The sequence below is a fragment of the Diabrotica undecimpunctata genome, chromosome 3 (assembly GCF_040954645.1).
Source record: "Diabrotica undecimpunctata isolate CICGRU chromosome 3, icDiaUnde3, whole genome shotgun sequence".
Lineage (NCBI taxonomy): Eukaryota > Metazoa > Arthropoda > Insecta > Coleoptera > Chrysomelidae > Diabrotica > Diabrotica undecimpunctata.
In genome coordinates, this window is record NC_092805.1 from 17,545,499 (window position 1) to 17,569,176 (window position 23,678).

The 23,678-nt window shown below is 31.6% G+C and overlaps 1 protein-coding gene across 1 annotated transcript in view; it reads left to right on the forward strand.

Annotated features, from left to right (window-relative positions):
• The window catches only part of LOC140436490 (uncharacterized), a 246,691-nt gene that overhangs the window by 199,514 nt on the left and 23,499 nt on the right, over positions 1 to 23,678 (forward strand). Inside the window, exon 9 of the mRNA XM_072525350.1 lies at positions 6,692 to 7,115. Coding sequence (XP_072381451.1) covers positions 6,692 to 7,115 — 424 coding nt within the window. The remainder of the gene's footprint in view (positions 1 to 6,691; positions 7,116 to 23,678) is intronic.

Genomic DNA, 23,678 nt, shown 5'->3' on the forward strand with positions numbered 1-23,678 from the left:
TAACACAATAGTGATACCGACTGTGCTCTATGCAAGTGAAAACTGGACAATTCTGGAAAAACATAAGAGCAGGATGAACGCAATGGAGATGAGACATCTAAGAAGGATAGTTGGAAAGACAAAATGGGATAGATTAAGCAACGAGACTATTAGGAGAATGGCCAACCAGGAATCGATAATGAACAAAATAGCAAAGAGACAATTGAAGTGGTATGGGCATCTGAAAGAGGTAGACCAAGAAAAAAATGGATACAGCAAGTAGTAGAGGCGGAAAAACTTAAACAAAAATCACTCAAAGAATTAAAAATAATGGCAGGAAACAGAAAAGAATGGAAGGGGTGGGTAAATGGAAATTAAAATAGCTAGCCCAATTCCGACACCCTAATAGGGTAAAAGGAAGGGGAGAAAGAAAGAAAGAATCTTTATACTTTTGAAAAAACCTCCAATTCACTTTTCTTTACTAATTATAGACAACTTCGCTCTTTAAAAACTCAGAATCACCTGCCCTTTTTCTCCTCCGCCACTTTTAGCTAACCTCGTATTTCCCTCAATATTCCAATAGCCCTCTTCCTATTCCTATATTCCCTCTTCTGGACCAGACATATTTTAAGTTACATTATAGTCAACCGACATCTCAATTTCCTTGAATTTTTGCTATCCAAATTCCCAATTTTATTTGACTCCCTACCTTTTCAAAAACCCAAATTTCTAATCTCTCTGATCAACAAATTTCTAATTAAAAGTGAAACTGGAACAAACCATGAAGTGGATATATCCAGGAGTGGCTAGTATACCTGTTGAATACAAAGCACGTGGTGTTCGTGTGTATTAAGGTATAAAAAAAATTGCTTATTACAAGCTTAAATTTTTATTTTAAGAAGATCTTTTCGGAATTAAATCATTCCATCATCAGTTAAATAAAAAGTTGTTAAAAAACATTGTATGGCCACTTAAAAAAACTTTCGAAGGACATCCGTATTAAAATATAATCCTCATGGTTTTATCAAGGTAAATGCAATAGACTTAACTTATTGATTATTAAAAACTGATAATGGGGGCATCTTACATGACCCCCTGTAGCTGGTGAAGTTTTTTCGACTTACATCACCTCTGATTCACCAGCTTCAACTTCACCAGCTACAGGGGGTCATGTAAGATGCCCCCATTATCAGTTTTTAATAATCAATAAGTTAAGTCTATTGCATTTACCTTGATAAAACCATGAGGATTATATTTTAATACGGATGTCCTTCGAAAGTTTTTTTAAGTGGCCATACAATGTTTTTTAACAACTTTTTATTTAACTGATGATGGAATGATTTAATTCCTAAAAGATCTTCTTAAAATAAAAATTTAAGCTTGTAATAAGCAATTTTTTTATACCTTAATACACACGAACACCACGTGCTTTGTAAACAAATTTCTCTTTGGAAACTCTAGGGATTAGCATAAATTAAACTTTTTTTTTAATTATGTAGTAAAGTAAGTTTTTTACCTATAAATGTTTAAAAAAGAGCGGTTCAATTTTAACAAAATTGATAGGTATAAAAACAATCCAAAACAAAAATGTGAAAAACTAATTAACAATAATAACAGAGATATGCCAAACTCTATAATCTATAACGTTGAAATAGAGCAGTCTTAATAAGTATTTTGTTGTAATCATTGAAAGTATTGTTCCAAGTATTGAGAATTCTGAAACATGGTGTAATGTAAATAATAATGCAGGCCAACGATAAAAAAAATTTTTTGGTAAAATTACCTCTATTATGTGCATTTTAGTTTGCGAATTTAGAGTCGGAAAATCGTATTAAAAATGCTTTATCGCCCACCATTCTTTCACAATTTAATATTTAAAATTGTATAATTACATTTTATTTTGTTTATTATTTAATAGTTTCAGGAGAACTCCTGAAACATGAAGAAGACGCAGATCTAATCTGACTTGACAATGGCAAGTGTGACCTTGCTGAAACGTCGCCAAAACAATGGTTTTTCAAAAAACTAAAACTACTTAACGCGGGAAATTTCAAATCCAATATATATATATATATATATATATATTATATATATATATATATATATATATATATATATATATATATATTGTGATGATGTATTATTAGTGAATGATGTTTTAATGAGCAATGAGTGTTTTTCAATAATATATTTATATAGGGTTTTTATCGCGGTTCTCAAAGAATTAGTTTGTAAGCACTTTTTGGAATTATCTTTATTATATCTATTATGAAGCACACATATATATTTAACAGCCAATGTAAATTTAAAATAAACTATCTTTAAATTGAAATTCTTATGAAACTAATTAAATTATATAGACAATGTAAATTTTAAACAAACTATCTTTAAAATTGAAATTGTTATGACACTAACTAAATTATATTAACAAAATTTTGTACCTTTCTGTCACTGAATGCCTAAATGAAACTGTTCTCCACTAGATAGATTTTAATCACCACTCAATGTCTTCGTTCTCAGCCTCGGTTATCCTTGTTTTTGTGAAATTCCTTTTTCCAATTATCAGCTTCCACCAATTTAAAATATTTTTCTTCTTAATAGCATTTATATTTATTCTTCTTTTTAATATACCAATATCCAATCACCAAATATATTATATAATTTTAATTTTCAATTAATACTTTCTTCCATTATCCAATCACCAATTATACATAACATAATTTTTAATCTTCAATAATATTCTTCTAATATACTTTCCAATACTATCAAATTTTACTACTAAATCACTGATTATTGCATACTTTATACTTTCTTCCTAATCACTAACTGTAACTAACTGTGTCTGTCTTTTTAATATCTAATTGTCTGACTGCTTACTGACTGAATGACTGTCTGAGTTTATACTGACTTCATAGTAACTGTCTTCTGTCTTACTGACTGACTAACCCTTTTGAATCCAAATCACCGAGTATTTATATCTTTTCAATATTCCAGAATCATCTGGCAAGAAATCATGTTCGAATTGTTCTATCTCCTAAATATATGAATTTTCTCGAATACTCTATTTCGCAAACAAGGTTATCTTCCGTGTTCTAGAGAATTCTTTTTCTATTGAGAATTTTATTGACATTTAGGCTTTTCAGATCAGAATATAAACTTATATGTAATTTAAACAACCTAAATTAATAAACTACACTATTTTAAATCCGTAACTACATATAAACTAAACATTTTAAATTAACAAATAATCCCACTTTATATTCGCAACCATCACTTGAATGTCATTTTCAGAGTATATGTGGTTGCCTATGCACATGGCTCACTTAAATATATTTACAATATTATAATTATAAAAAAAAAACTTTTTACACTTATTATATGCTAATTTCTTAAGAATACCCTCATATAAATAATTTTTATAGTATATAACTTATTAAAATAACCAAATACTTTTTATATATAACATTATCTAGTGTGTAACTTATAAATTATTTTCTTTAAACACCATCTTTCTTTCTCCTATGTTAATATCAGTTCAATATATATATATATTTAAAAACCGGATATTAGGTTTTTACGGTGATTAGGATTAGGTTAGGTATTATTTTGGATCCCAATCATAATTATTATACTCAAGTAATTATTCCAAACAAAACCATAATTCAAATTTTATTTCTCGTATTTTATAAATAAAGAAGCAAACTGAAAGTGCAAACTCACATCAGCCAGAAACAATTAAGTTTTATTATTTCGTTGAAAAGGTATTTGTAATCATAATATTTTCATAAGAAGTTATCTGGTACATCATCTATTTTTCACACTTGACTCTCGACATTGAAAGTGGGTCTATGGCTTTTTCTGATTACCAAAAATAATGTTCTAACTATAATTATCGAATTACCGATTACGAATACGAATCTCCAAGGTTTCCCTACGTTTTCAAAATGATACACCCATACAGGAAGTATTAAATGAGTTAAAATGTACCTATTATACAAATATACAAACGTGTTAAAAGTAATAATATGATAAATTTTTATTGATGGTAGTAAAAATAAAAGATGAATTGCATTATTCAATTTATTTTTAAGTAAAATATTTATGTTGATATTATTTTTTGTAATCCTATTTTAAAGAGTCTGGGAAATTTTAAGTTAAAATGGTTGGGGTGGGGAATTTGAAATGATTGGGGATGCAAACTAAAGTGCATTGTAAATGTAACTTTGTAACCTATTGGAATAAAAAAAACCATAAACCGGTTTTTGGAAAAACCGGTTTTTTTGGTCGGTTATAACCGCCCGGTTAAACCGTAATAAAAAAAAACCGGTATAACCGAAAACCGGTGTTTTGTCAAAAACCGCCATCCCTATCACTTGGCCCACCATTTTTAAATCAATTTAAATTTAATCTACATCTAACGAAATCTAACCGGACTTGACCAAAGCGAATTGAAATTGAAATATAAAATATTTAATCAACCCTCACCACTTATAATAGGGGATTATTCACAACAAAATTTTCCGCTAGGAATTGTTATTAAATTTAATACCAGCAACTCGATAAAGCGATGGAAATTAAATTCCCGTGAAAATTACGCTTTGAGAGAAACCGTGGGGGTTTGGTAGTAACAACTATGTAATGTTGATGTCACGTTTAATAAAGTAGACGATTCAGTTTCCTCTATGCGTCTACTAATTTATTTGGGTTATAAATAGAGTACAGACTGGTATTAAGGAAAGTTAGATAAAGTACGATAGATTTTTTACATCCGCATGTTAGGGCGTTAATTTTAATTTTAATGCAGAATTTTATAAAATTTATTAACCAAGGTGAAATTAAATATTATTTTATATGGTAATAAACCACAATTGATTGTAAATATAATTACAGTTTTCGATGTGTTTTGGTTTTCAATTCGGAAATTAAAAAAAATTATAAATTAAAGAAATACTAGATTGAACATGTGAACCAATTTGACAGTTGACTGACTTGGCCTTGATTTTGTAGGCAAATAGCCATATTTTAAGTGAAAATTCTGAGAAGATGTACCTTGGATACTCCTAACTCACAATAATGTGGCATAGAAATAATTGGGACACCCTATATGAGCTTATAAGAACTCTGTGGAGAGAACTATATAAAAACATAAAAACAATGCGATAAATTTTAAAACTCAGTTACTGCTTATCAATTTTTCAAGATGTAATATTGATAACTGGTTTAATTTGTCAAAAAAATTTATAATTTTGATCTTTATGCAAGAGGTTATGTCTCCACAAGATACCTTTTAATCATAATTAGTTTAAAAAAACACTGTTTTTTAACGAAATTCAAACCACTATAATCTATATATAATATGTAGCAATACTTACCATATTATTTTAAAATTTTTTACCAAACCACCTGTTTTTGATGGACGTAAATGCGCACTGGTAGCTATAAACACCGGCTAAATGATCATATTTAGCCGGTATGTATATAGATATGTAATTAGATCATTTAAAGGGTATTATATTTTTAACAAAACATTTATTTTGCTTTTGTTCGTTGCTTAAGGAGCTCGTTGTTTAAAGCTTTATTATAAATTTGTGTGAATACATTATTTCCGCTGATTTATTCTGAACAATTAATAGATATAGTATTTTTCATATAAAAATGCGTGCACGTCATTCAAGATTTACGACGTCAGAACCCAAAACACAGCGTTGCCAAAACATCAGAATAGTTAGTAAGTGAGGAATTTTTAAAATATCAACTATTTGTCAAACTACTATATTTACAGTAAATACACTTAGTTTTAAGACTACTGCAACACACTAAAATACATAAGAAAACATTTTAATACAAAATTATATATTCTAAATTTTAAATTTACCTATTTTAGAGCAATAATAGTATAAACGTCCTGACATTATTTCTTGTTCAAAATAATCTATCTTACATGAAAGCTTATCAGCTTTCTACAGACTATTTAGTTGTTTTGGCATAGCACAATCACAATATACAACAATAATTTGTTTTTAAAGCAAATAATCTAAATTTAATATGTATTTATAAATACAATTCATTAATATATAATATATTATGATCAAATTGTGTAAGAAATCAAAACAAACAAAATTCTTTCTCTAAAAAAGCGGCAACACTTTAAGCAGTTTTACCACACGCTGAACTGTCAAAAAATTTGAAGTATTCCCGTATCAGTTGCGTACAATTGTCTAATATATTTAATTAAAACTATTATTTTGTGGAATATTAGACTTAAAGAGTTATTTCATAAAATTTATAATATTAATAATAACAAATGTTTTTAGCTATTTACTCAATATAATTCTAAAATTCCCATATAATGATTTTAAGTTATTTTAAAATTTTGGTGAAAGAACTTTTAAAATTTGGTGAAAGCGCTTTTATATTTCTGGTGGAATCCTCATTATGTTCTCAAAATAAACAAATTTTAGAGACTAGGAAACAATGCTTGAGAATGTATGAAATATTTCAGATAATTTGAGCATAAAGCTCCGATGATTAAGATGTTTTTTAAACAAACATCTATTGTGAATTAGTGACATTTTTGTTGCGTTGCGCTATAATATACACTAAAAATATTGAACAAGAATTACTCAACTAAAGTATGGATTTCCGAGACTCCACTGACCAATATAAGTTAGATAAAATAAAAATATGTATTGATATATTTCTTTTTTCGCAGTTGTGTTTACCGTTTTGAAGTAAAAAAGGACGAACGTATCAAAATCACCATCACAGAAATGATCGTCAAGAACCGTCGCTGCGAAACAGTCATCAGCAAAGATACCAATCAATTGGAATGCTTCGGCAATACGTCTGCTACTCTTAGATTCTACGAGGTTCCTTGGAACGATGTGCCGGGTGTTCCGAAAGACTGTTTATGTACCGTGGACAAAAGTCGGTTGATTCCGTTCACTTATTTCTCAACATCGAACGTTGTGGAAATAAGGTTTAACGTTGTGGGTATGAACGCTTCGGACGATTTTGATACGCTGTTTTTCGAGGGACATTGGAAGTATATCAAGACGCCCAGCTGCCATAAAAATTTAAGATATCGAGGAGCCAGTGGAGAAGTGACTTTTACGCATCCAACTCGGTATGACGAGGTAGGGTATTTTTGTTTATTTTTAAAAATTATACTATTGATGACAAAACATTGACAATTGAGCACCTATAATAATGAGACAAATTATTGCCATTAATAAATATACGTCTGGGTCATCTGTGTTTGTCATTGTTTTTGTTTTTGTCATATTTATTTTTAGGCTGATGCGACGTATTGATACTTGCCTGCCAGTTCCTCCACCATAGTTTGTAATTATTCGAATGCGCTCGCTATAATCGCGATGTTTTCAGTGAATCTGAAGTGGTTTGTTGCCATTAACGTTGGTGCCGTATATTGACCAAATTATAGTTTTGTAGACATCTTTTAGGACTAGATTGACTAGCTTTGGCGATATTACGTTGCCTTGTCGAACATCTCCCTTAATGGGGATGGGATTGTTATTCTTGTCTAGTTGTACTTTCATAGTTGCGTTTTCATATATATTATGTATTGAAAGTATTGAAATGCTGTGCGAAACAAACAGTCAATTTCTAGACTCACTCGTTAGACTCTTTAACAATATTTATAACAGCGGGGAGTTTCCTGAAGACTGGCTAGAGTCAACTTTTGTTGCCATACCGAAAAAACCAAAAGCAAAGTCTTGTGATCAACATCGGATGATAAGTCTAATTAACCACATTTCGAAGGCATACACCAAGGTTATTTACAACAGAATAAGCAAAAAATGCGAGGATAACATTGGAGATTCGTAGTTTGGGTTTCGGAATTCTCTTGGGACAAGAGAAGCACTTTTTAGTCTACAGGTACTCATCCAGCGCTGCAGAGATATGAACAAAGATGTGTACATATGCTTTATAGACTACGCAAAAGCATTCGATAACGTAAAGCACGAAAAGATAATTGAAGTTCTCCATAAGATCGGAGTCGACTACAGAGACATTCGAACAATAGCGAGTCTCTATTGGGGCCAAACAGCTAAAGTGAAAGTAGGATCTACATTGACCAATAAAATTGAGATCAAGAAAGGGGTACAACAGGGCTGTATCTTGTCTCCTATTGTCTTTAATATATACTCAGAAGAAGTATTTAAGACAGCGCTGGAGGAAAGCACAGAAAGCATAAAGATAAATGGAGAAATAATTAATAACATAAGGTATGCTGATGACACTGTGATTCTAGCAAGTAGCATGGAGGAACTGAGTTGCCTAATGAGTAAGATACAAAAAACAAGTGCACAATACGGACTCAGACTAAATATCACAAAAACCAAATGGATGTTAGTAAGCAAAACCCAACAACCACCACAGCAACTGATATTAGACAATGAAAGAATTGAACACGTGGATTCGTACATCTACTTGGGAACAACAGTTAACTCAAATTGGGATCAAGCGAAGGAAATACGTATAAGAGTAGAAATGGCAAGAGCATCGTTCACTAGCATGAAGCAAATTTTCACCTCTAAAAGCCTCACCCTACCTCTCAAAATTCGACTTCTGAAATGTTATGTATTCCCGGTTTTGTTATATGGAATGGAGGCGTGGACAATGACCGCAACATTGATGAAAAAAGTAGAGGCCTTCGAAATGTGGGCTTACCGACGTATATTACGTATATCCTGGACTGAGCACGTGACCAACGAAGAGGTACTACGCCGGATAGGTAAAGAGAGAGAGGTAGGAATAAGTATAAAGAAAAGAAAGTTGGAATACTTGGGTCACGTTATGAGACATAATAAATATAGAGTACTACAACTGATCGTTCAAGGGAAAATAGACAGCAGAAGGGGTCCAGGGAGGAGAAGACACTCGTGGCTCCAAAACTTGCGGCAATGGTTCGGATTATCATCTGCTGAACTATTCAGATCTGCCGTAAACAAAGTCAGAATAGCCATGTTGATTGCCAACGTTCGGAACGGACAAGGCACATGAAGAAGAAGATATATTATGTATTAGTTGCCTATATCTCGAATATATTCCTCCTCCCCTATATAACCTTTCCCTTTATCTAAACGTTACGTAACACACAAGTGACCATTTTTACCGAAAAGTAACAATTATGTTATAAAAAGTACCGAAAATGAATAAACAAAAACCAATTTGTGTGTACTGATGCATCTAAAAATCAAAATGAACTTGAGGAGTTTGGAGTATACATACTACATTCAAACTACTGTTCTTTAAAACTACCATTTAAATTTGAAATAAAATATATAATGCACAAACTAGTGAAATAAATAAAGGGGATAATGTGTGCCTAGAAAAAATATTTCAAAAGATATTCACTGTGGTGATTCTATGAGTGCGATTTATAATCGGATTAAATGCTAAAATAGATGATGTCACATTATTAGCCAGAAGAATAATGGTGGAAGCCAACAACAACGGCAATACATTTAAACTCACTTAGATCCCAGGACATAGTTGAATTAAGTAGTCTCAAAGTCCCTGCTAATATAAAACTAAATAATAACGATATACTGAACAAATTAAAAGCCAGAATCAAAGAAAACCACAACAATTTCTGGAAAAACTCGATTTAATTGAATAGGAAATGCTATAGAGAAATACAACAATCATTCTCAGATACACCATGGTCTAAAAAGTTCTTCTACAAGAATGCGAATAGGACATGATATATTTGGAACTCATTTACATTAAATTAACATCAAAACACATCCATACTGCAAGTGCGGGCGGAAAGAAGATCTAGAGATCTTCAGATTTTTCCTTATTTTCCAATTAATAAAAGTAATTCATGGGATATACATAATGCGTTACAAGCTGCAGAAGCGACTGAAACTTCTAACATCAAAGTTATACTACAAAATATTAATCAAAAACTAATAGAAGTTTTAAATAAATTTTTAAATGTAAATAAGATGACCATATAAATAAAACATATGTTTATAAAAAAAACCAATCCAAAGTTGTACCTCTTCTGGTTTATTATAACAATAGATAACTTTTAGACTGCGTAATTCTCTTCCGTTATAATAGAGAGACAAAAGTTTAGATTTTGTGCTATATATTTTTTACTATAATAATATTTCATTAATATCATGAATGTGTTGCTTGTGTGAGTCTATTTTAAATAGGTAAAAGAAATAAAATTAGACTTACTCACAATCAATTTAATTTTACTACCAAAACGACCGGTTTCGCTTTCTACACTTTGCAAAGCATCTTCCTTCAGGTCAAACGTAAAATTAAACGCTGAAATTATAAAAAGCCCATATTAGGGTGCTGTCTTATAAAGATAAAGATCAAAAAAGGTTATAGTTATTAGGCCAATATAACATGTCTGTGTTTATTAATATGCATAAAATTAGTTTAGCAGACAAAGTGAAATTTCACAAATTGGTAAGAGATAAACTATTGAATTGTAATAAATTAGTAACAAACAAAATACTACTTACATTCTTGTACAAGAATTTTTAGTTATTGATTCGTGATACATAGTTCACACTATCCTGTATTGCTGATGTTGGGTGATCTTCGGTTAATGTTGTAACTGTCTGACAATTAACGAAAAAATTTCATGAGGGCAGAGATGTTAATAAATGAAATAGGAGTAAGGTATATGTGATTGTTTGTTAAATGAAAGTCATGTTTTATATTATTTAAATTATTAAAAGTATTACACATTTCTAAAATATATCTCTTGAATAAATATAAAAAATAAATATAAATAACCTTATTTCGAGCGAGGCTATCGAAAAAATGTTTAGCAGCATTACCACAAAACTGCTTAAGGTGTTGTAAGTCCTTCCATTTTTCCAAACTAAATGGCAACAAATCTGAAAGATAAAATAATGTAGAAAAGTGGGTATAAATAAGAATTTATTACCTGTATAACTACTGTTGGGTAAAAAAATTCTTGGGTTCCTGCCATATCATCAGTTGGTAAAATAGTGTTGGTACGAATCACATAAATGTCGAAAGGCCCATTGTAGCTTGTTCTAAATAAAATATATTGAGGATGAATGGTTCACAAACTATTTCTCGAATAGGTCTGATAGCAAAATGGGCATTTTGTTTTAAAAGTGAACGAAAGAAACTGAGTCCATTGGCGAATTAGGGACTGATCTACTTTTCTAACTTTAAATGGACTAGGTTTTGTGCGTGCTCCCTTAAATTCGTCCAACGAATCTTCAACAGTTTCAGCTTTGATCCCCTGGTTAATGAGTTTCATATTCGTGTCACACTCTAAGTATGAATGATCTCTTATTGGAAAAATCATTTTAATTTTGTCAAATCGTCTTGTGGAAATAACTACGTAATGAATGCATTTAAAGAGGTTATAGTTTTTATTTTGACCACCACAAGAGTCGCAGAATATAAGTAAATCCCTAACATTGGAGTCTAACTGCAAAAATTTAAAATTATGCAAAAACGAAATAACTTCGTCTGATCCCTTAGCTGCGATATTTTCGGGGTAACAATAAAAGTAGAAATCGCCAGTAGACAGCACGTGAATATTAAAACAATATAAAGTAAGTGTCTTCGTTGGTTGTAATGTTTGGTATAGGAAGGTTTTTTTGGAAATCCATCGCTATTAATTCGAACTCTTTACTCTTCATACTTTTTTTTCTTGATTCTTTTTTACGATCATAGAACACTTCGGCCTTTCGCAAATGCAATTCATATTCTATTTTCTTTTTTCTTAGTTCTTGAAGAATTTTCGTGTCATTTTCTGGAATCCTTGAATCATTTTTATTTTTCAATAGTGCTGTTTTCTCAGCAGTATATTTATCGCAACTACTACAGGTATCGCTGCGTGGATATCCAAATTTAATGTTGAAGTCATTATTACAAATTTTACGATAAAACTCATTTAAAATATCTGGAATAGATAAAGCCTTATACATATTGTACATTTTTCTTATTGTTAGACTGTCTGGTAAGTACACCACTGTAGATTTTTTTTCTACTGTAGTGGCTCTGTCGGCCCTTAAAGGGACTAATATGATCTTTTACAGCCGCAAATGTGGTCAAATGCTTTGCACAATGTACGTGTATATATTTACCCCTCATATCTGTAGGTGTCTTAGAAGTTTTCTTTAGAGACTTGTGAATCGTTTGTAGACGACGTCCAGTAATGCCATGTAATGAAAAAAAAGCTCTCATGCAAACTGGCACTTCAATACAGTTACTATGATTATCAACCAGGGGCTGAGCTCTTACTTTATAAAAATATGCTTTATCGCGAAACTTGGCATCATTTTCATTTTTTCGTAATCTGCGGTTCTTTATTGAAGTCATGGATACAAGACTAGTCAAGTAACTGTTTTGTTCATTTCTGCTCGACATTCTATTAAATTCGTTAATAATGGTATTTCTTTCCAAAAGTCCAATCTTTTGAAAGCATTTGTACCAGGAGCACTTACAATCTGGCCCTATTTCGTGTGAAATTAACCTCAATTGCTTCATTACATCACATAACCTTCCACTACTTCTTTTTCTCTTCTTAGATCCCACGTTTAAGTTCTGCACAGAACTTTCATCACTGCTGTCAGAATTTATAGTCTCTGTCTTTCTTTCCATTATAATATTTTAAAATACACTACTACTTATTTGAAGATGGACATAAACAAAACAGGCTCTAAACTAAACCGCATACTGCACGTGTACGAGACGAATGACTAATCTTTTTAACCGTGCATCGTATAGCGACCGCGCAGAAAGACTTACAACGATTTTGCAGTGTTTCACATGAACTTTCAGCGTTTTTGTCGTGGATGAGATTATTTAGTTTGTAAATAACTCTTAGACTTACAGCGATACTGCCAAGCAGCACAGGCGATTCGAATCTACTTTTTACATGTAGTTTTTTGGTACAATATTCCTTTTACCATAAAAATTGACTTTCATCATTTTTGCCTTGTAGGCTTCAAATAAAATATAAATAAATGTGCTGGCTGTTGTGCACGCCAATAGTGAACAAAGAAGAGGAAGTACCGAAAGTTTGTAAAATAATGAAAGGGTTGATAGTGTGAGCACAGTTTCAAGAATGTTAGAAAAAAAGGCCTTACACTCCAATCCGAATTAGGTTTTAAGTTTTTATTAAAACAAAGATTGGGCGACTGCTTTCAGTGTTTACAAGTTATACAGTATCTTTAGGCTCTCAAGAAACTAAAGGCTGAAATATATATTATATGTAAGCAAATGTATATACAACAAAGAATATTTAGAAAAGGACTTAATTAGTCTAAAAATCTTCTTTCTTCTAGAAAAATTTCTAAGAATGAAAAAGTATTTACTCTGATGAGACGTTTAAAAAAACATTTTTTTTTTGTTATAAGTTATTTCTTAATAACAATTTCCACTCCACTTGGAAAGTTAAAAAAAAAATACTTGAACTTAAAAAAATATATAGAATCGAATAAAATCGTTTAATGCCGTAGAAATGCAACACAAAATTTAGTCGGCACATTCCGTTTCTAATCATCTTTTTAGAGATAAACCGCTTGCCTATAGCCTGTAAAGAAAATAACAACCACGTAATAAATAATTTCTAATTGCGTTTTATATAAAATATTCGGAAAGCACAAATTCAAATGTTTAAAATTTCCTGTTGCAGTTCTTGTGATGAATTATCATCCAGTATACCACTATATAATATAGCAAATAAAAATCAAAAAACAATAAAAATTATTAAAAACCGATTTAATAAATAAATAATTACTTAATCGAAAACCTTACACAACATTAGGTAAACAAACATCTGTATAACTTTCCTGAAATATGCTATCGAGTTTAAACAAACAGTCTGAAGTAATAACAAACACGGGGAGATACTACCTGTTTAGATTATGGTATTAGCTGTGATTTATTTGTATACCTAAACACGAACGTAAACAAATTTATATAGCGATTCTGGTTTGAAATTAATTACTAATTAGATTTGTAATAAAAACACAAAAATTTTTAAATTTTGCGGTACATATAAATTTATTATAGGTATACTAACTACTAACAGTTAATACATTAAAACATTTTAAAAATATTTACTCAAACTGTGTAGTTAAATTTGTTAAATTTATAAATATTCCCGGCGCTTTCTAAATACACTACCGAGCATAAAATTAGGGTCACCCCGTAATTTGAATTTATTTTAGAAATTATTATTATTATGTTTTAACTATTTTCGGTTGTAACATACTTTACTAATGGATTTCTTGAAAAAAAAATTGTTGTCGTTGTTGTTTCGACAAGCGTTTGAGATAAAAAGGGCCCCTTAGCCTAATTCCTAAAAACCGTTATCAGCAGAGTTTTTGTTTCTAACGTCAATTGTAAATTGTTTGTGTATTGTTATCACTGTCAGTGTATTGCAATGAGCATAAATTCTGTTGTGGCGGCAAGAATTGTGGTGGTGTTAGAAGATGGCCACGGTCAGCGCGAAACTGCGAGAAACGTTGGTGTAAGTCTCTCGAGTGTGCAACGAGTATGGCAACGGTACGAAGAGACCGGTCTACTTACTCGAAGACCTGGTTCAGGTCGAGGCAGGATTACAACAGCTAGAGATGACCGCTTTGTCATTTCTAGTGCTTTGAGAAACCGAACGGTCACGGCAGTTTCTCTTCGAAATCATCTGCAAGAACTGAAAAATGTAAACATAAGTGAATGGACAGTTAGGAGACGACTTCATGCTGCTGGTTTATCTTCTCGAACTAGAGTAACTGGACCGCCGCTTTCCCGTGAACACCGAATTGCCAGATTGAATTTTGCATGAGAACACTTGGCTTGGACAATGCAGGATTGGAGTCGTGTATTGTTTTTCGATGAATCGAGATTCTGTCTTACGGGCTCAAACAAACGTGTAAGAGTGTAGCGACCTCCAGGCGAGAGATATGCTCAAGCATGTGTTGCGGAGCGTCTTCCATTTGGTGGAAGGTCAGTTATGGCATGGGGAGGCATATCGTTTGATGCTTGCACGGAGTTAGTCTTTATCGAGAATGGGACATTGACAGCGCATAGGTACCTGACACAGATTCTGGAAGACCATGTTTTACCGTTTATGGTTATCTTTGGAGACGACGCAACATTTATGCATGATAATGCACGGCCTTACACTGCTAGGATAGTTACTGAGTATCTTTACGAAGTTCAAATCACACGATTTGTTTGGCCTGCTCGCAGTCCAGATATCAATCCCATAGAACATATTTGGGATGAGATAAAGAGACGTTTACGGAGTTATGTGCCGGTCCCCAGAAATTTGAGAGAGCTTCGGGACATATTGGTACAAGAATGGAATAATCTTCCGCAGAATGTGATCCAAAATCTTATCCAAAGCATGCCTCGTCATTTGCAAACTGTTATCATTGCCAGAAGAGCGAATACTCGCTACTGAAGTTCTTAAAATTTCTTTTTTTTTTCAACAAAAAGCACATCAAATTAAAATTGTCCCTTTTCAATATTTAGTATATCAAAGGAAAATTCTTCATTTCCATTATTTTTAATGACTTTAAATTTTAAACGACAAAAATGTTATTTTCTTTAAGCAATCCGTTAGTAAACTATGTTACAACCGAAAATAGTTAAAACAGAATAATAATTTCTAAAATAAATTCAAATTACGGGGTGATCCTAATTTTATGCTTGGTAGTGTATATAAGTGAACAGAAATATACTAAAACAGAATATGTTTTAACAACCCAAAATAACACATTAGGTCATATTTAAACATCAGTTGAGGAGCAACTAAGCAAAACGTATTAAATCCAAAATTTATGATTTTGAGTTATCGACAAAAAAACTTAATTGAAATAAACCTAGTTAAAAGTAAATATTTTATTGACTATAGAACTTTATTAATAACATTATTTTTGACAGAAAGTAAGAGTTTTGTGTTCAATTTCGGAGTTTCGAATTTTTAAAGCTTTAATTTTGTTAGATTTATCTCAGTTTGCTTAAACATTGTGAGGATTTATAGAATTTTGCTTCGTATGAATGGATTTATTTCGTTTTGCTTAACCGTTGGTTGGATTTATGTCATTTTGCTAAATAAGTAAATACCTAAGTGTCGAAAATAAAACACCAGTATACGAAAATACTATTATTTATTTTTAAAACAAAGCTTCTCAAATATGTAAGCCTGTATCATCTTCTATACAATCACATTATTTTTCCATTTCATCACCTTTATTAGCGGTGTCATCTTCTCGGTTTTTTATAAAGTCCTTATACCATTTACGGCCTTTTTCATCTTCTCACGTATTTCCAAATTGTTGTATCAGTAAATGTTTTAACGATTTTTTTTTTTCTTTTAGTGGTCTTCCTAATCTCGCGGTTTTTAGTGTCAACTGTGAATCTTTTTTACCTTTCTTAAGCAACGTTTTAGAAACTTCAGAGTTACTTTCGAACCTAAAGTCTTCAAAGCTAGTAATGGTTATTGATGAATGATAATTTTTCTTTAATATAATTTTTTTAACATCTGATATTCCATCAATTTTTTTTAAATATGATTGCAATTGTTTAACATCATACAGAATCCAAAAAGTTGAAAGGCATTTTACAGCTCCAAAAGAGCGATAAATTTTTTCATATTCTACTTTTGTATTTAAAAAAGAATTTTTTCTTAAGGCGTTTTCAATACGCTCAAATATTTTGTCAGCAGATAAGAAGCTGTGACCTTTAACAGGGAATGTGAGATTCAGGCGATTTTTTCTTCATCCAATAGTGGAGGGCATGGAAAACATGGACGTTTTTATTTTGCCCTCCACATCCGTCAAAAAACAAACGAACTTTTTTTACCTAGATACCTAGATAATATTCTTACCTACAGTTTGACGATGTTTGCCAATATTTTTAGAACAAAACTCAATATCGGATTTTCTTCCCCCGCATCTGATTCCTGTTCTCTGTGTACTCGATTAAAGCACAAAATTAAAATAGCAAATGATGATAAGGAAAAAAGCGACTTGGTGTAACAGTAGGTACAGCATTCATAATAAAAGAGACAAGGCTTTTTATGAGTTGGCAAGAGAAATGTCACCGGATTCAATCAGCTTTTGCTTTGATATGCAGCAAGTGCAGCCCATTCCACGAATACGAGTTTTCACGTTGTGTCGATATGCACGCTAAAAGTCCCGTCTTCTACACATAGACAGCAGTATTGTGTTTCTTTTTAAAAACTGTATTTACTCTTTGCTGACTGATTCCTAGAGCTGTTGACAAGAATTTTAGACAAACTCTTGTGGGTCTGGTACCCTTTATTTGTGTTACATGATAAAGAGTATTAAATGAGCGAGAGCGAGAGTTCGGCTTGATACCCCGTTTTCTTTAAAATATATTGTTTTATCCTCGTTCCTTATAAGATAGTTTTGTATTATCTTGCTCTGAGTTATCAGTCGTAACTTAAAAAGATTGACTTAATCGTCTTCTATCAGACAATTCAATATTAGCGCATTAAAAACTATTACCTGAATGACTACATGGCCTCTTAAACTTCTTTAGTAACGGATCTTTATCTTCATACCTACAAATAATTTAAATTACCATTTATAACCGTTAGAAATAATAAATGTAAATATGTTTTTACCTTTTACTTTTTTTAAAGGATCTTTTAGCCATTCTCTATCGACTTCCCTGGTTACCATCTTTTACACAAATACTAGATATACCGTCTTCCACTTTAGTAAATTAACATGCAGTGTCTGATGCAACTGTATCATAGACAAACAAGTTCCTTTAAAGTACCTGAGTAAGCAAAATACATTCTTATGCATAACAAAATGAACAGAACTGTGATGCCATCTTTTGGTAATTTACTCAAACTAAACAAAGTTATAGAAAGTTATAGTTAAGAAATATATTTTTGCAGTTTGGTTAAATATGATGGATTTATGTCAGTTTGCTGGAAATGGAATTTAATTCATTTTTGTTTGGTTTTGAATTATTCATGTAGCAATATATATTGGATTTAAAGCACATTGCCTGAAATGAATAGTTTACAATGTAGATTGAACTAAACCGAGTACGTTGTAGTATTTACTTAAAAAATGTCTAAAACTTTGTCTTTATGGCTTTTTGCTCGGTTGCTTTTCAACGGGAATTAAAAGGAGGAGGGAAAGTGAGAATTCGTTATACAATGCCTGGATCTATGAGAAACAAAACAAAATCTGAATATTGTCATTTAACAAATAAAAATCTAAATAGATACACAATAAAAAAATATAAGAAAACAGCAACAAAATAAAGGCAAAAAAATATTAAAAGAAAATATTAGAAGGATATATAGAATATTGGTCAGACGGGAAAGAGGTAAGTGCAAAAATTGAATGGATTCGATTACTAAATGCACAAATGAAGGTGAGCACATCTAAAAGAGAAATACAGCAATTATACGTACACAAAAGTAAGGTGAAGAAACCGGGGGAAAATGTAATTTGATATTCTAGTATCAACATCATCATTGGCTCCTGAGCTCAGATTGAGCCTTGTCCAGTTTAGCAAATCGTCTTCATTAATTCTTATCTCTAGCTTTGGTTCTTGAGTTTCCAGTTTCTAGTTCTCTCAAATCCTTCTTTTTGTACTTGGTCCATATATCGTATTTTTCGAAAGATCCAGATCTTTCATTAATTGAATTTCGTATACTTTTAAACCTAATCCTTACGTAAAATACGTTAAGTTGCTGCGTACGGTAAGCCAAGCTGTTGAAAACGGCGACGAATTGAATCTTTATTATTTTCGCTTACAGCATCCGCTATCGCCTCTATATTTTCTTCAGTACCAGCTGAATGTGATCTAATTGGTCGCGTGTTATTCAATCACGAAAACTGGGTTTCAAACTTACTGATGGTACAGCGAATTGTGCGTTCGGTACGCCGATTATGTGGACCATAATTTGCTGTAACTGCACTAAGTTTGTTCATGTTCATTTATAATGCTGTAATTAAGAATGGCCCCCTTAATCCATTACAATCTTATTCACTACTTTTCACTATATTTACCCCCGTTTACCCAATCTACTCCAGACCAAATATGTTCACCCTATGTTGTCGTTGAATTCTCTGTGTTTGGAATAGTCCAGGAAATGAAGCATTTCACCTCGCAATTTTTTCGTCCTACGTGGATTGACTTGAAATTTTAACAGAAGGTAGGTAATAGCCTAAGGATCAAAATCTATATCGAACCAAAGTGCGCCAAAGCCTTGGGGGTGGTTGCCACCCCATCTCGGGGGTGAAATTTTTTTTTAGATTTTTAACCACAGGTTTCGATTAAAAAAGTGATTCGCGATTGAAAGTAACAACTTTTAGACGAAAAAATCGACGTTTTTAATCGATTTTTCGCGAATAACTCGAAAATGGTGCATTTTATCAAAAAAATTGTAGGGAACAAATTTGTAGCTTTTAAAAAGACAAATACAATTCATTTTTTAAAATGTTTTTGCGATATAATAGGAACCGAAATACGGCCTATCAATGTTCAGTGGTTTTCTTCAAATGCCAAATTTGAAAGATTCAAAGTCAAATATCGGGAAAATGATGCATTTTTGGAAGAAAACTCATAAAACCTTTTTTAAAGAGCATAAATCGACCTATCATAACAAAAAGACTCTAGCTCAAAAATTGAGTGAGTTATGATGAAAATAAGGTCAATACCTCATTTTTTATGAAAAAATCGATGAAAACAACCCCCTAACTACCGCCATAATTAAAATCGATCTTCACCCTTCTGCAATTCTCTTTGTATATGTATTGTTAATACGTCCAAGAAGTTTGACCTATTTAAAATGCTTAGTTTTAGAAAAAGTACAGCTTAAAGCGAGAAACGATTTACAATTTCATATTTTTTACCATTCTTTTTTTAAATATCCCCGAAAATACTGAATATATGAAAAGAATAAAAATGTACTAAATTGTAGCTTTTTTAATGACTAAAATTTTCCTTTACTTAGATTTGTTGTACAATGAATATTTGGCAAGATATAGCCGTTTAAAGCATCGATTTACGATCAAGCACCATCTTTTTCGAGCCCTTTAAACTCACCCCATTTAAAAACCAAGGGTTCCAAAAAGATTTAATTCACAGATCCTTGTAGCTCTTAAAAACATCTACAAAATCGTTTTTGAAGAAACATTCTATCGTTAAAAATGAAGGAAATACGTTAAAAAACCAATTAATTTTTTGAAATAGGGTACCCAGATAGTTCAAAATTAATAGCTTTTTCCCATGCTTTTACTGGCTGTGATACTGTATCTGCTTTTTACAATAAAGGTAAAAAAAAATTTTTTGATATTCTTCAAAAAAGACCTGACATGAGGGAACATGCCAAAATTTTTTACAGTAGTACTGCTAAGCTTGAAGATATTTTAGATGCTGGCAGATACTGTGCAATAATGTTGTACGGAACTGTTAAAGACACGCAGCTTACCAAGTTAAAAAAAATAAAAGATTTGGAAGCTTTTCTCGAGCAGATGCGGTACGAACAGTTCATCAAAGCTACAACGAAAAACTGTGCGGTTAAGCTATCATCCCTTCTGCCCACTGTTGATGCCTTAGATGAGCATTCAAAAAGATGCTATTACCAAATTCAACAGTGGCTTGGTAATGAAAATATCAGAGCAACAGATTGGGGATGGTATTCCAAAGATGGTTTGTTATTACCCGTACGCATGAACAAACAACCTGCACCCGATGAACTTTTGAAAATTATTTTTTGCCAATGCAAAAAAGGATGCGGCGTTTCATGTGGGTGCAGAAAAGTTGGTTTATACTGTAACTCTACTTGTTCTGGGTGCTCAGGTGAAGGGTGCAATAATAGTCCACCAATAATTGAAGAAGATGAGGATGGCATAGATCACGATGAAGATGTAATTGATGACGAATAAAATTAATATTATAATTGTTTTACCTATAAATGTAAATATTTTCAACTATTTATGTAAATGTATAAGAATAAGAATGGTGCCTTTTTATGTTGATAATTTTTTTTGTATTTAATTCTACTTTTTTTAATTTATATCTATTAAATTAGTTTATAAAAACTGCAATTGATTTTTAAGAGTTGAAAATTTATGAAATTGTATTTTAAAGTATAAAAAAATCACTATTTAACTAATCCAAACCAAATTTCACTCATCTTAAGATTTGTAATGTTATTTTACAATTTTTGAAAATTAGGGGTAGTTTTCACCCCTAAGAACAATCAGGGTTCATCGGCATGACATAAACTATAAAGCAGAGGGTGAGTTGAGCTTAAATCCAAATTTTTATCCAAATCGATCAAAGGCGAAATTATTTTTTTAGAATTAGTAATTTTTTTAAATTAATCTCTAACAAGGGTTGCTTTTTAAGGGTTGAAATATGATGGATCTTTATTCAAAAGTATAAAATAATCATTATTTAACTAATTCAAACCAAATTTTACCCATATTCAGGTTAAATATATGTTATTTTATAATTTTTGACAATTAGGGGTAGTTTTCACCCCTAAAACCCTTCAACGCACTTCGGTTCGATATAGATTTTGATCCTTGGGCTATCACCTACCTTCTGTTAAAATTTCAACTCAATCCATGCAGGACGAAAAAATTGCGAGGTTTTAACTTTTTTCGAGCTTCATTTCCTGAACTAGAACGCCCAGATTCTGTATAATGTTTATTAAAGTTGTTTGAACTTCCGTAACATCTAATTTTTTTACAAGATGGATTCTTGGCGCCCTCCCTAATCTACCTGTAGGGGCAGGGACACTTATGTATCATTATCAGTTAGGGTTAGCATATCTTAGCAAAGGGGTTCCAGATTTGAAACACTGAAGACTCGCCTTTACCCATCCCATCGGGGGTAGGATTTGTTATTGTCATTGACGTATATTAACTACGGCGTTAATTGGTATTTATTGACAGAAGCCATTTGACATAGCTACTGCCTCCAAGACTCATTTTCTAACCATTTACCTTCCTCCTTTCTCAAACAAGCTCGCGACCGGCTTTGATGAAGTTGGTATTTAAGTATGTTAGCAATAAAATACATGGTGTTCCATAAGAAAAATTACAACTTTGAAATACCAAAATATATTATGAATCCTGCATCTTTCAGAATAATGTATCATTTAACAATTAATCTACAGAAGTATTATTGTTTTGCCATAAACCTCCGTACCGTTGATAGTGATTCGTCCTGTATATTTGTACGTACAAAGTTTTTCATTTTTTCATCCAAGCCCTTCAAGGAAAAACATCTAAAAATTTAATAAACACATTTTTTTTTTTTTATTTAAACACAAAACCACATCAACCGCGCATGGAAAAGATTTATATAAATTGTACTTTAATGTTTTTTTCATTTGCTATTTATATTGTTAATAATTCTCTGTGATACGTTTTTCGATAATACCAGTTATTTCTTTTTGCTTCGATGTTATTATATTTGTGATGGGAAGCATAGACAGATAAAGACGAGATGATTGAGCGCCGAACTATGTTCTTAAAAACATTTTCTTTTATCAGTATATTGAGTGAATGGCTGCACCGGGTCGAAGAAACTCTTTTCTGTTAGTAGACGATTTGATTTTTAAAAATGTACTCATAGGAAATAACCTTCGCAGTTTGAATTTGTCTTTCAGTTCGAACAGACGATAAAACCACATTAAGCAGAGATAAGTTTTTGCGGTAATTAAAAATCGATATTTATATTTAAATTTAAAGTTGTGTAAATATATCGGTTTAATACTTGGAATTTTAGTGTAAATAAGTGATTTACCTCCCCTAATGGGGGAGGAAAATAACATTAAGACGCAAATGTGCGAAGTGAGTGTTGCGACAAGTTCCCCAGATATGGATATGGATAAGGATATTGAAATTGGTGCGGATTCCGGCAAAACAAGGGAAGTTAAACTGTATAATATTTCCTCTAATAATTATGATTTTCATACCTGTTGCGTTTATATAGAGAAATTAAATAATCAGAACATCTCTCGTTTACATCCAATGGTGGTGGGGGAAATTTTGTATCAAAAACTTAAAATCAAAAACCTAAAGGAAATTAAATCTATAGGAAAAAATAGAGTTAAAGTCATTTTAAAATCTATTTTGGATGCAAATCATCTAGTAACACATGATAAGTTAAAAGATGAAAATTTAAAAGCCTATATCCCTAACCATCTCTTGGAAATCAAGGGAATAATTCACGATGTAGATACGAGGTATGATACTGATTATTTAAAAAAACATATAGACTCTTCCGTTAAAATTACCGACATTAAAAGAATGCATAGAAAGGTAGATAAAGAAGGTAAAACAGAATACGTCCCCAGACGAAATATTATAGTTACATTTGAAGGAAATGTTTTGCCAACTCATGTCGTAGTTAATTTTGTGTATTTACCAGTAGAAAGATTTGTAGGCAGGGTAATACAGTGCTACAAGTGTTTGAAATTTGGTCACATTTCTAAGCAATGCAAGGGCACACAAGAATTTTGTATACGATGTGCAGAAATTAAAAATGATAGTCACATATGCGACACTCAAAAAACTTTTTGTATACATTGTAAAAGTAAAGATCATATTTCGATCTCCAAAAGTTGTCCCGTTTATGAGGAACAAAAAAAAATTAAAAACATTATGTTAGATCAAAAAATCTCCTTTCTAGAAGCA